Source organism: Dipodomys ordii, unplaced genomic scaffold (genome assembly GCF_000151885.1).
Source record: "Dipodomys ordii isolate 6190 unplaced genomic scaffold, Dord_2.0 Scaffold10, whole genome shotgun sequence".
NCBI lineage: Eukaryota > Metazoa > Chordata > Mammalia > Rodentia > Heteromyidae > Dipodomys > Dipodomys ordii.
Genome location: NW_012267226.1, coordinates 15733108 through 15747936, shown reverse-complemented (window position 1 = coordinate 15747936; position 14829 = coordinate 15733108). Strand labels below are relative to the sequence as shown.

General features: G+C 41.9%; 1 protein-coding gene across 1 annotated transcript in view; it reads left to right on the top strand.

Moving 5' to 3' along the window:
• Ppp2r1b (protein phosphatase 2, regulatory subunit A, beta) overlaps positions 1–14829 on the top strand; it is a 25385-nt gene that overhangs the window by 539 nt on the left and 10017 nt on the right. The window contains 9 exon segments of the mRNA XM_013009797.1: positions 370–460; positions 1146–1246; positions 5289–5521; positions 5831–5978; positions 7842–7997; positions 8686–8800; positions 9445–9515; positions 10060–10194; positions 11732–11963. Of these exon segments, the coding sequence (XP_012865251.1) occupies positions 370–460; positions 1146–1246; positions 5289–5521; positions 5831–5978; positions 7842–7997; positions 8686–8800; positions 9445–9515; positions 10060–10194; positions 11732–11963 (1282 nt within the window).

Genomic DNA, 14829 nt, shown 5'->3' with positions numbered 1-14829 from the left:
TCGGCCGCAGGTGGCCGCGGGGCCCTGCTGCGGGGAATGCCTCTTCCCTCCTCCCGGCGTGGAGAGGGGCGGAGCGGGGCTGCCCGGTGTGTCAGCGTCCTGGGAACGTTTCTCCGTGAATCCGGTCGCCTGCTCCTCACCGACACTGCACTCTCCTTCACACAGTTTCTCAGTGCCCCGGGGATGTCATTCATTCCTTTCTTTCCCGGCCCTTCCAGGTCTCTGCCCTGATGAGTTACTCCAGAGTTTCCTTATGCATGAAATCTAAACGAAAGGTTACCCTCCTTTGTATACCATTTTTGCCCTTTGATCTTAATTGCAGACGTTTCTTTACCCCCCTCCCCCATGTTCTTTCTTTTTTTTTTAAAGCTCCGTCTGAACAGTATTAAGAAATTATCAACAATTGCTCTAGCACTTGGAGTAGAAAGGACCCGAACTGAATTGCTGCCATTCCTTACAGGTATATGTCTTTGTTTAAACTATATGTAGTGGCTGTAATCCCAGCTACTACAAGGAAGATGGGTTTCATGAGGATCGAAGTTTGAGGATATCTGGGGCAAAAAGTTAACTAGATTACATCTCAGTTAATGAGCTGGTCAGTGTGAGGTACTACTATAATCCCAGCTGTATAGGAATTACAGATAAGAAGACCAGGAAGATTGAGGTCCTAGGCCTAGCTGGGCATGAAAAGAGACCCTATCCGTAAAATAATGTAAAGCATGTGGAAGCATGGCTCATGTAGTAAGTGCTTGGCCAGTAAAGTTCAAGGCCCTGAGCTCAAACCCTAGTGCCTCCACAAAAAGCAAAAAAGGAAATGGACATTCTGTTTCCCAGTGACTTTCAAAACTTTGTTTGCTAAAGTTTGTTACCTACAGTATCATTAGGTACTAAGTTGAACAATGGAAACAGAACAAATATATGTGGTAATGTTAAGGCTAGATAGATTCAAACATTAACCATTTGGCTAGGAGTTAAATTGGTTTGACAGTATGAGTCTTACTAATAGTGTAAAACAGGTTCATTCAGATAGGCTAATGAGAGGGAAGATGGTTAGGATTGTGGCTGGACCATCTCATAATCTAGTCCTACTTCTGATTGAGGGTCCCACTCAGGGTTGATGAATACCTGCTGATTCTCCTTTCTAGATACGATTTATGATGAAGATGAAGTGTTGTTAGCTCTTGCTGAGCAACTGGGGAACTTCACAGGCCTGGTGGGAGGTCCTGATTATGCCCACTGTCTGCTGGTAAGTACTTAGCTACTGCCTACTGCCTTGAGAGCTTTAGAGTATAGGAGGTGGACTGACTGTATACTTCAGCCTTTTTTGTGCAGATCTTTGTTAGTCATGTTAATTAGTGAGAAAAAAAAACAATGTAGACATTTGAGTAGTTCTTTCCCTGGCTGACTCAAAGAACTTTTCTCTGTTTCTGTACTGTACATATAATAGTTCAGAGATGGGAAGGAAAATATCTGATTATTTAAAAATTTTTCCCTCTGAAGCAGCATGTTTTTTCATCGTGTGTGTGTGTGTGTGTGTGTGTGTATGCTGGTCCTGCAGCTCCAACTCAGGGCCTAGGTGCTGTCCCTGAGATTCTTTTTCTCAAGGCTAATGCTCTACCACTTGAGCCATAGGGCACTTCTGGCTTTTTCTAAGTAGTTTATTGGATAAAAGAGTCTCAGACTTGCCTGCCCAGACTGGCTTTGAACCACAGTTCTCAGAACTTAGCCTCACAAGTAGCTAGAATTACAGGCATGAGCCACCAGCCATCCGGCAATATTTTGTTTTTAGTTGTGTAATTTTTGCTTTTGATGAGTTCAGTTTACTTCACATTATTGGGAACCTACTTTATCAGCAACATTGTAAGTTACAATTAATGTTGAAGACCAGTTCAAATGGAATGCAATCTGTCTTTATGTATAAATAGATATTTGCTGTGCAGTCTTAAGTGGAAAAATACAAGCTCTTAAATGGAAAGCTGCAACCCATACAAAGTACCCAAGTAGTAGGCAATCAAAAGGGATCCACTTTGAGCCATCAGGGAAGATTTCTTGGGAGATGATACCTGAATTAGATTTTAAAGGATGACCTGGAGCTTAGCAGTTGGACAAGGAAATTTTGTTTTATCATAGCACTTTAAATTATCTGTATGCTTAGTGTTTTAAATTTTCTCCCTGATACTGGCTCTCACGATTTCTAACTCAACCTCCAACCATTGTATAGCACTCCAGAGGTTTTTTATGGATAGATACCAATTAGTTTATAGAAATTGATATGTGTGTCTATATGATTTATCTATCTGGATTAAACATGTACTTCAAATATAATATACCTAAAGCAGAACTCAACTCCCCCTCTCCCCCTCCTATATGCTTCTTTTAGTTTATCACCATCTACTCAGTTACAGAGGCTAAAACCCAGAATGTATTTTTTTTCCCCCTTGGTTGTGTTAAGTAGTGAACCCAGGGCCTCACCCATGGTAAGCAAGCACTATACCACTGAGCAGCATCCCTATCTACAGTCTTTTTCATTCCTTCTCCACATCTAATCTGTGAGAAACACCTCCAGATGCTACATATGTTTTACGATAGTCCCTTCCCTCCTCCCTGAAGTACCACGATCTTTCATTTAGATTACTACAGTAACTTCTTAACTATAAATGTTAGTGATGGCTTGACTTAGGAGCTTTTGACTTTACATTGGTGCAAAAAATGTTGCACATTCAGTTGGAACTGTATTTCAATTTTGAATTTTGATCTTTTCTGGGACTCCAGTAAAAATACTCCCAAGGAGAATACTGTTACGTGCAGCCTAGCTGGCTGCCCCTGGATAGGCACGTGATCATAGGTGTAAACCAGTACTGTCCATGGTTCTCTGTGTCCAGACTGATGGTTGATAGGTTGGGTTTCACTGTATTTTTCATCTGTTGGGTTTCACTGTATTTTTCATCTATTGTATTGCTAAGTTATGATGAGTCTATTGGATGTAATTCCATTGGAAGTTAGGAGCATCTGTAGTTGACTTACAATATCTCTTCTAGTCCTGTGGATCACTGCTGTGGATTATAAAAAATTAGACTCTATAATTTACAAACCTTACTGTAACATGCCTCTTTGAGCTTACCTCGTATCATGTGCCTTTTTGGTGCTTCATTCTCTTCGTATTGGTCTTCTTTCTTTTCTTTGTGTGTGCCAGTCCTGAGACTTGAACTCAGGGTCTGGGTGCTGTCCCTTGAGTTTTTTTGCGCTAGGTTAGCACTCTACCACTTGAGCCATAGCTCTACTTCCTTCTTTCTGTTCTTTGTTTTTTTTTTTTTTTTTTGCTGGTCATGGGCATTAACTCTGGGCCTGGGCACTGTCCCTCAGCTCTTCAGCTCAAGGCTAGCGCTCTACCACTGGAGCCACAGTGCCACTTCCAGCTTTTTCTGTTTATGTGGTGCTGAGGAATTGAACCCAGGGCCTCATGCTTGCAAGGCATGCACTCTACCGCTGAGCTACAATAAGCCAGGTTCATTGTTTCCTTAAGACTGACCTTTAACCTTTATCTCTAATGAGATGCTGTTTTAAGCTTCCTGTGTCTGACTCTGCAAACAACTTCAACTCATCTCTGATTGACTTTCCCTAATCATTCAACTTGAAATAGCCTGCCACTTCCTATCACCTCTTTCTGTTCTTTTTCTTTACAAAGTGTTAGTCACCAACTAATTGTTGCCTTGGTTGACTGTTATTTCCTCCAGTTAAACTCCTCAAGGAACCTTTTCCTGTGTTTGATCTGCTGTGGTACAGCAGATCATTTATTGGAAGAAGGAGCTTCATAGTCTTGGAAACATGAAACTCGTTGGAATCAAAACTACTATAGTGATCAAAGGTCCATAAGAAAAGGACTTGGAGAGGGAAGCAGAGTTCCAAACAAGGTTCTCCGGAGTCTTTTGTCTTGTAGTGATAGACCCCTAGGCTGATAATGCATGAGAGGAAGTCACTGTTGGCAGAGGACAGGTTGTAAAAGACCTCAACAAGTAAGAGCCAGGTGGTATCTTCCTTCTTTTTTCTTTTGGTGATTTTGAGGTTTAAAGTCAGGGCTTCGCATTTGCTAGGCAAACACCTATCACTTGAGACATGCCAGGCAAGGCAGTATGTTTTTTTTGGTCGGTCGTGAGGCCTGAACTCTGGGCCTGGGCGCTGTCCCTGAGCTCTTCAGCTCAAGGCGAGCGCTCTACCACTTGAGCCACAGCACCACTTCTGGCTTTTTCTGCTTATGTGGTACTAAGGAATCGAACCCAGGGCCTCATACATGCGAAGCAAGCACTCTACCACTGAGCCACCTTCCCAGCCCCAACAGTATCTTTTCAATAAGCTTTTGAAATACTCTTTATGAAAGCTGAGAACTATTGAGCTTTATGTATCAAATATTTTTGAAATGCCTTATTACGTGGGTACACATCTTTGCTTTGAGTTGTTACTCTTCTGCTGCACTCTGTAGATCAATTCTCCAGTTGGACTTCATGCTCTAATCTTCATAGTTTAGCATGTGCTGAATGTACTTGGGCTGAATACAAACCCAGAAAAGCACAGCTTCAGAGAACCAGCCTGATTTTCACTTTCTAACGGGCCATGTCATGTTCATTGCTGAACCTTCTCTGGACACCAATCCCTTTGTACTCTTCTTCTAAAGCAGCAAACTGGTCTCCTACCTTCTCTATACTCTTCACTTGGTTTTTCTGTCAGAGCCTTCTGCATATGGGCGATATTGGCCTTTTAGAGGTTGGATAATTGGATGGCTCAGACCTAGCAGGTAGGGCCACTTTAATCTCCAGGTAGTCAGTATTGGTTTAACCTCTAGGACCTCTAGGCTGGTGCTCAAAAGGATGTAGGTTCAGCGGCCTGACAGGATGTCATTGTGTGATTGCAGTACCTGATGGGGGTCATATTTCTGTGCTTAGTCTTAAGGAAAGACATATCCTTTCCGAGTCTGGCTATGTATCATTTAAACTTAGTGATTTAGCTTCCAGTAATAATATTGTGTCAAGTCTCTTCCATGGTGTCATTAGTAGACGCCATCTGGGAATTGCCATCTGGGACATGGGATCTTGGCTTTTCCACAGAAGTCGTGTCTTCAGGGTGACTGTACCATATGTTATCACCGCGTGAACTCAGAGTAACCATTTGGTACGAAGTAGCTCACATTCTGGCTTTATGTCCCACTGACTTCCCTTCAGTTTCATTAAAGGTGACATCTGCATCTAACCAGATTTACTAAGTTTTCTTCTCTGCTTTTCCTTTTTGATGTTCAGCCTCCTTTGGAAAGTCTGGCTACTGTGGAAGAGACCGTGGTTCGAGACAAGGCTGTGGAGTCCCTGAGGCAGATCTCCCAGGAGCACACGCCCATTGCTCTGGAAGCCCATTTTGTGCCTCTGGTGAAACGCCTCGCAAGTGGGGACTGGTTCACCTCTCGCACATCTGCGTGTGGCTTGTTCAGTGTTTGCTATCCCAGAGCTTCAAATGCTGTCAGGGCAGAAATTAGACAGTAAGATATAATACGTTTTTAGTATTTGGGGCTGTGGTGGGCTCACAGTTGACAGTTTACATACTACTGTATTACCAGTGAGTGGTCCAAAGTAGAATAGTCGGGTTGATGCCATTGTAAAAAACAAAACAAAACAAAAGTCATGCAGCTGAATATGCCAGTGTTTTATTTTTGTTCCTTTTATGTGTAGAAACTTAATCACTGATGTTTGTAAGGGGAGACTACACTGTGTGTGTGTGTGTGTGTGTGTTTTGGGCATCTGTAACCCTTAGCAATGACAGGAAATACCTTCCTTATTGTCTGCTGCAGGCACTTCCACTCCCTGTGCTCGGATGACACGCCAATGGTACGGCGTGCCGCGGCTTCCAAATTGGGTGAATTTGCAAAAGTTCTGGAATTAGAAAGTGTGAAAACTGAGATTGTTCCACTGTTCACTAATCTAGCTTCAGATGAACAGGTAAATCAACTCATATTTAAGAGCTACAGATATATTATAAACATCTTTTTTACAGGGGTTTGGTTCTTATGGCAGGATCCACTTTGCAAAATGAGCAAAAACTGGTCTGGTATGACTCACCTTAGTGTCCATAGGTTTCTTTCTTAACCAGATCATTGGAAAGGAAGGCACATGGGGCCAAATCTTTAAGCCATAGTATAGAGTTTTAGATTTTCTTTTCTGGACTCATTGAAACTACATCTAGATTTTTGAGCAGAGAAGTGGTATGGTATGATTTACATTTTTGGATAGGAGATACAAATAGACAACAGAAGACCAGTTAGGAGATTCAGAGTAAGCAAGGAAGAAATGATGGACGTGAATTCAGGTGGTAATAGTGAAGATGGAGAGGGATCTGCATGGTTTGGAGCCTGAGCCAAAACCATTTAGCACTGTTAGATTAGGGGAACAGGAATCAAGATCTAGAGTTTTGACTTGAGCACTGCTAAGACTGAGAAGATTCTGGAAAGAGCAACGGGGGAGGAAATGCAGAGCTTTGGAAGAGAGTGATAGTAGTTCTTTGACTTGATCTCACTAAAAAAAATCTACAACATCTGTAGGATAGCCAAAAACCTAGTTCTGCCTTTTTTGCCTGTTCCTTTGGACAGGAGGAAGGAGCGTGTGAGCAGGCAGTCGGTTATCGCAGATTTATAGTTTCTCAGATTTCTGTTTTGGAGAGCTAGAGTCACTATTGTCTTTCTTGATCGTGTGTCTGGTGTACCTATGTTCATGCATTCTTTTTGCCTCATTTTTCCTGCTGCTCATATATTGACAGGGTTTCATATTCTACTTATATGTCTATGATTACCAAGTCTACATTCTCAACTCCTAATTTCTGATTGAGGTTTTTTTTGTTTTTAATTGTAAAAATACTGTACAGAGGGTTACAGTTACATGACTAATGTAATGAGTACAATTCCTATCGAACATTGTTACCTCCTCGTTTGTTTTCCCCTATCATCCCTTTCCTCCCCACCTCCCCAATCTGATTGAGTTTTATTTGCATATTTCCATTGGTAAAAGAGCACGAGATGTCAAATTGTCATTTGGCACTTCATGTGTGAGTTCATTTATCCCCTTAATGTCTCTCTCTCTCTCTCTTTCTGTCTTTTGCTCTAGCATTTAGACTCAACTTTTTTTTTTTGGCTGGTCTTGGGACTTGAACTCAGGGCCTGGGCACTGTCTTTGAGTCTCTCTGTGCTCAAGGCTAGAGCTTTACAACTTGAGCCACAGTGCCACTTAACAGCTTTTTCTGTTTATGTGGTACTGAGGAATTAAACTCAGGGCTTCATGCTAGGCAAGCACTCTTCCACGAAGCCACATTTCCATCCCCTCTTTTCTTTTTTTTGGTTACAAATTTTTTATTTGCTTTGTGAATTTCTTTCCAAATCTGTCTCCTGCCTGTACTTCTCTGACTGCCACTGTGAGCTGAGTAGTTTGAAAACTGAGCTTGCAAAGTGATGGGCCTTGCCTCTTTTCTCTGCTTTGATCAGTTCTAAATCACTTCTGTACGTGTAATTTCCATTTCCTACATTTTCTACTATAACTAGGCTTCAGATAGATCATACATATGTTCTCTTTGACACTTTTTGCCTTTCATTTTCCTTAGTAAAAATTCCAGCCAAGGTTATCTGCTGTTCTTCCTATAACACCTTCGTTTCTTTTGGTTTTCACATGCCATTCTTGGTGAAGGGAGCAAGCCATTCAGCCATTTTCAGACATAAAGACGTGAAATTACACATGGTGTTTTGTTTGTTCTTTTTCTGAAACGATACCTGTACCAGCACTGCTTCGTGTCACATAGAACTCTGTGTGTTCCTTTAGGATTCAGTGCGCCTCCTGGCTGTGGAAGCCTGCGTCAGTATTGCCCAGTTACTCCCTCAAGATGACCTTGAGGCCTTGGTCATGCCTACGCTTAGGCAAGCAGCGGAAGATAAATCTTGGCGAGTTCGCTATATGGTAGCAGACAAATTTTCAGAGGTAAAATTAGTGCATTGGCTGTGTGTGTGTGTGTCTGTGTGTGAGAGAGAGAGAGAGAGAGGGAGAGAGAGAACGAGAGAGAAAGCGAGAGCATGAGCATGTGACAGTACTGAAGCTTGAGATCTAGGCATCATTTCCTTGCTCAGTGTTTTCTGCTCACAGCTGGTGAGCCATACCTTCAGTTCTGGCTTTTTGCTGGTTAATTGTATTTTTTTTTTTTTTTTTTTTGGTCCAGTTGTGGGGCCTGTACTCTGGGCCTGGCCACTGTCCCTCAGCTCTTCAGCTCAAAGCTAGCACTCTACCACTTGAGCCACAGCGCCACTTCCGGCTTTTTTCTTTTTTATGTGGTGCTGAGGAATCGAACCCAGGGCCTCATGCATGCAAGGCAAGCGCTCTACCACTGAGCCATACTTCCCAGCCCTGCTGGTTAATTGTAGATAACAGTCTCAAGCCTTTGTCTATTTTGGTTGGCTTTGAACCTTTATACTTCAATTTCAGTCTCCTGAGGAGCTAGAATTATAGGCATGAACCATTGATGCCTGACCTATATTGGCATTTTTAAGTATTAAATAAAAAAACCTCCAGAGAAAACACTCATATTTCTGTTGTATGTGGAGTGTCTGGATCCTTTTGAATGGCAAATGTTGTAACAATATACTTGAAAATTGTATACAACTCTTTTTTTTAGCTCCAGAAAGCTGTGGGTCCTAAAATCACCCTTAATGACCTCATCCCAGCTTTTCAGAACTTACTTAAAGACTGTGAAGCTGAAGTCCGAGCAGCTGCTGCCCATAAAGTGAAAGGTTCTGGAATTAAATTCATGTTGTAATCTTTGTTATTCAGTTTTTGTCAGTCATTTTGGTGCTTTCTGTGTGTGTGCTGGTACTGGGGATTGAACTCAGGGCCTTGTGCTTTTACTTGATTGTTTTGCTCAAGACTGGTATTCTGCCACTTGAGTCACACCTCCACTTTTGGCTTTTTACTGGTTAATTGGACATGAGAGTCTCTCAGAGTCTCTCTGCCTGGGTTGGCATGAGTCTTAGAGTTGTCTTCACAGGCTGCCTTCGAGCTGAACCTAGATCCTCAGCTCTCAGCCTCCCGAGTAACTAGTATTTCAGGTCTGAGCCACTGGTATTTTTTTAATATCCACGGCTCTTTTTAAAATCTTAGAATGTGTTTCAGTTAATAGAGATGCTTCAGAGTATGGAAATGTCATAGTGGCATATAAAGCTGCTCCTTTACAGACTTAACAGCCATTTTGTCTTGGTTCTAAAAGCTTATTTACAGGCTAGATTGGCATAGTTAGTATGCGAGGGCCCAAAGACCTTGGCTGGTTTTAGACATATGATTTGCTTTAACTTGCAATAGTTGAAAAGCCTAGGGTACTTACTTGGTTATGTGTAAATGGTTCTATGAAAACACTAATTTTTCTATTTATCTCTTTCAGAACTTTGTGAGAACTTGCCCAATGAAGGTAGAGAGACCATAATAATGAATCAAATTCTACCCTATATAAAGGTAAATGCAACTTCAATTTACTTTTTTTGTTTTGTTTTGTTTTGCTGGTTGTGGGGCCTGAACTCTGGGCCTGGGCGCTTTCCCTCAGCTCTTCAGCTCAAGGCTAGTGCTCTACCACTAGAGCCACAGCATCACTTCTGGCTTTTTTTGCTTATGTAATGCTGAGGAGTTGAACCCAGGGCCTCATGCATGCAAGGCAAGCACTCTACCACTGAGCCACCTTCTCAGCCCCTCAGTTTACTTTTTTACTCTTCACTATATGAAGGTGAATGTTCAGTTTTTTTTTTTTTTCCTTAAAGTTCTTGGAGTTTAAGGTAGACATGGAATAATTAAGGCAGATGTTTTAAATTTGTTTTTTTTTTTTTATTGCTTATGGGTTCACTTTACTATTATTCTTATAAGGTGCTCTTTGGTACTTTTGCCTGTCAGATCTAACAGATGTCCGTCTCATGAAGTAGTGCTGGCTCTCAGTGCCATAGGAGATGTAGGAAGGCTTTTGTAGTCTTGCAAAAGAAAAAAGTCTTAACTTTTTGTTTTATTTTAGGAGTTAGTATCTGATACCAATCAACATGTCAAATCAGCTCTAGCTTCTGTAATTATGGGATTGTCTACTATTCTGGGTAAAGAGAATACCATTGAACATCTTCTACCTCTTTTTTTAGCTCAGTTAAAGGATGAGGTGAGTGGTTATATATTCTATTGCCTTTATAGTCCTTGATTTAATGTGATTTTTGGCTTGGAGTTTCACTAAAGTAGGACTGAAACATAGAAATGGGTTTAAAAACCATAGCGTGAAGTTTTAGACTCTCCTTCTGGGTATGAGGTAAAGGTTCCCCAGAAAATGGATATAAGGATCGCAAACCTAAAAATGTGTATCCATCTTTCTGTTTGGGTTCTGCTTTATGTTTTCTTGTTCCAGTATCTTTAGACCCAATATATCTTTGCTTAGAAAGTATCTATATTTTATTTGTTTAGTGGTGCTGGGGTCTTGAACTCAAGTCTTCTGCTTGTCAGCAGGTGCTCTTACTGCTGGGCCCTGCTTCCATCCCTTGTTTGTGCTGGTTATTTTCGAGATAGGATCCCACTTCATGCCCAGGCATATGCCTAGGCCTTGATCTGCCTACTTTAGGCTTCATGACTAGGCTTCATAACTGGCAGATGCTACTGGGACCAGCTTTCTGTTGAGAAAGGGGGTCTCAGGAACTTTTCTGCCTGGCCTGGCCTTGAACCATGATTCTCCTAATCTCAGCCTCCCATTTAGCAAAAATAATAGGCATGAGTCACTGTTAAAAAATTATCTTTTATTTAAGCTTAGATAAGAGTATCAAAATTATAATGATAGCTAATATTTCTTGAAAGATATGTGCTGAGCATGGTTTTAAGTTCTTCCTATGTATTGTGAAATGAAATCCTCACAACGGTTTAATGAGGTAGATCTTATTACTCCCATTTTTCAGATGAAGAAGCCGAGGCACAGTGAGATAAAATAACCTGCCTGAGATTTATAAGCTGTGGCAGATAGCGGATGTACCTGATAGGGTTCCAGAGGTTATATGTACTCAGTAGTTACTATTTTGTAAGCTGTACTTGGTTTGTATGTGTCATATACCCATACACACCAGTCATATACACCAGTTATATCCCCCTTTTTTTCCTACCTATCAGTGCTTTATAGCACTTTTTTTGGGTTGGTCATGGGGCTTGAACTCTGGGCCCCTTGGTGCTGTCCCTGAGCTCCTCAGCTCAAGGCAAGCGCTCTGTCACTTGAGCCATAGCGCTACTTCCGGTTTTCTTGTGGTTTATTGGAGATAAGTGTTTCATGGACTTTTCTGCTGGGGCTGGCTTTCAACAGTGATCCTGAGGTCTCAGCCTCCTGAATAGGTAGGATTATAGGCATGAGCCACTGGCTCCTGGCATTTTATAGCACTCTTTAATCTTACAACAGAAGAATATTTGGCATGATTTTTTTTGTTGTTGTTGGTTGTGGGGCTTGAACTCTGGGCCTGGGCGCTGTCCCTGAGCTCTTCAGCTCAAGACTAGCACTCTACTACTTGAGCTACAACACCACTTCCAGTTTTCTGGTGGTGAGTTTCACGGACTTTCCTGCTCAGGCAGGCTTTGAACCTTGATCCTCAGATCTCAGCCTCCTAAGTAGCTAGGATTACAGGCGTGAGCCATTATTTATGTATGATCTTTATGGAATTGTTTATTTATAGTGTCCTGAAGTTCGTTTGAATATCATCTCTAATTTGGATTGTGTCAATGAAGTGATCGGGATCCGTCAGCTCTCTCAATCTCTCCTTCCTGCCATTGTGGAACTGGCTGAAGATGCCAAGTGGAGGGTCCGGCTGGCCATCATTGAGTATATGCCACTGCTTGCGGGCCAGCTGGTGAGTATAGGTGCTCTTGAAACTAAAGGGTAGTGCAGATAATGGAGCTTTAACCATGGCAAGTAGAAGCCCAAGCAGTCTTATGACTTTACTTAGATGTGTGAAAGCAAGCTTCTCTACCTTACTTACCGGATGGCTTTTATTTTCATTAGAGCATTAACTGGTGTTAGAAAAGTATTATAGCTATAAACACATTTCATTTTACTGCCACCATAAAGTCACGTATAATATGATGAATTTCTTGGTATGGTATCTATATCATAAATCTTGTAATATTTGAAGCCAAAGGACTAATTTATAAAAAAGAAAATGAAGTATGGTTTCAAGATAAATTAGATTTGATTTTTGTTCTAGGAAGCATCTCTGGTTACCTATATTGTAAGCAAAATGTCCTTAAAAACTACTTTTTCCTGAATTCTGATGCGAGTTGAGGAACAACCTATGTAGATAAGCTTGTAATTCAATTATTTTGGCCAAGTCCACGTTTTTTATCATATTGTCTGTTATTATTAGTTTTATTCTGAAAACATTATTCTTTTTTTTTGGGGGGGGGGGAGGTTTTGAACTCTGGGCCTGGTGCTATCCCTGAGCTCTTCAGCAGTTTAGCGCTACAGCACCACTTCCTATGCTAAACATTTCAAAGCTAAATTTTATAGTCACATTTGTTGCTTTCTTTCCTTTCCATTAGATGATCTAAAAGTTTCATAGGTCCTTATTCTTTTTCTTTTTCTTTTTTTTTTTGGTCGGTTGTGGGGCTTGAACTCTGGGCTTGGGCTCTGTCCCTGCACTCTTCAGCTCAAGGCGTGCACTCTACCGCTTGAGCCACAGTGCCACTTCTGGTTTTCTAGTGGTTTATTAGAGATAAGAGTCTCACATGGACTTTCCTGCCCAGGCTGGCTTTGAACCGTGATCCTCAGATCTCAGCCACCTGAGTAGTTAGGATTACAGGTGTGAGCCACTGTGACTGGCCATAGGTCCTTATTCTTGCTGGTAGCGTGCTGTTAACTGTTACGATGTAGTCAGTGTGAAAGTTCATTGTAACGGTAGCACTATACTCTTACTGTGTATTGAGGAGAGTTGACTAGTGATTACTTCTTGGGCAGGGACTGTTCAGTGTTTCATTTCTAGTGGCTGCTACAAAGCCTGATTAATTGGCCTTTGTTGATTGTTGAATAAAAGAATGCAGGAGTATTTATGAGAAAGCTCATATGTCAGTTAGAGCTGACAAGACTCCAGTTTGTATCCCTCCCTTGGCCCTGCTCTGATCCTATCAGATCACAGCATGAGGTTTATTTTTTCTTTCTCTGACCAGTGGATTTATATCAGTGATTTCGGTCCCTTTAGTTCATGAACATGTATCTTGTGGATGTCTGCAGCATTATGTTGTATAGAATTCGAAGTGTTCTGTTCTGTTGCCAAAGTGGTCAGCATATTTGAGAGTCAGGAGAAATCATCTTGTCACCCTTCCCATTGTCACTCCCAGGGCTGTGACTCTCTAGGATCATCCTGTGGGGTGGAAAGCAGCCGTGGCTGATGGGTTGCTGAAGACTGAAACAGCTGTCTGGGAAGTGAATGCCAGCACGAGTTCTTTTTTTATTTTTTGTTTTCTAGTATCTTATACTTTTTCTCATTGGCTGGCATTCTACCACCTGAGCCATGCCTCCAACCCCAAATACCATTTCTTCACCCTCTGCTCTGTCTCCACCTGGAGGTCTCCCAGGTCTCACTACACCCAGCAGTATGGAATCCAGGCAGATCGCACCTTTGACTGGCTTATTCCTGGGAGGGGTGACATGTAATAATTACAGACACATTTTGTCTTATGTATTCTCACTTTCCTTAATACGCCAAGATTTTGAATAATTTAGCCAGTTGACCAGTAAACATGAGTAAATATGAGTAAATAAACAGTTAAAAAATAGAAATCAAGAAGGAAAATCTTCATCCTGAAATGAAGAGATCTATGAGAACAGATGTAATAGTCGTAAGACTACATCTGGCAAACTACATCTGCCAAAACCTGATCATCTGAAACTTTATCTTTCATCTATTCAAAGTACTTCATCACTGGTCAGGAACTTTTGTAGACTTCAGAGAATTAAAAGATTAAATATTAGACCTCAGAAGGAAGGAGCCAGGACAGTACGGATCACAGTGCTCACCAGCTGGCACAAAAGTCGTCCCTGAGAAGTCTGTGCAAATGAGCTGGGTGTGGCTTCACACTGGAGCCCTCGCCCTGTCAGCTGGTGCCTCCCTTCCTCTGCTAATTTCTCCTGTTGTCCCCCAAATCCTCTTCGTGTGTGTGTGTGTGTGTGTGTGTGTGTGTGTGTGTGTGTACGCGTGTACGCGTGTGTGCTAGTTCTGGGGCTTAAACTCTGGGTCTTGCCCTACCACTCAGCTTGCTTGCTTACCTGGCCTTTACCACTTGAACTACACTGCCAATCCTGCTTTTTGCTATTTAATAGAAGATACAATCTTTCAGATTTGTCTGCCCAGGCTGGCTTTGAACCACAATCCTCCCAATCTCAGCCTAGCTGCTCAGCCTCCTGAGGAGCTAGGATTACAGGTGTGAGTCACTAATGCCCACCTTCAGTCAGGGACATCTTTTTTTATTTTTTTTTTTGGTTGGTTGTGGGGCTTGAACTCTGGACTTAGGTGCTGTCCTTGTGCTCTTCAGCTCAAGGCGAGTGCTCTACCACTTAAGCCACAGCGCCACTTCTGGTTTTCTAGTGGTTTATTGGAGGTAAGAGTCTCACGTAGACTTTCCTGCCCGGGCTGGCTTTGAACCTCGATCCTCAGATCTCAGCCTCCGGAGTGGCTAGGATTACAGGCCACTGGTGCCCGGCAGTCAGGGACATCTTGACGTCAGTTGCTTCATCCGTAAGGATTTGTTTTTTTGTTTTTTGTTTTTTTAATTTAATTTA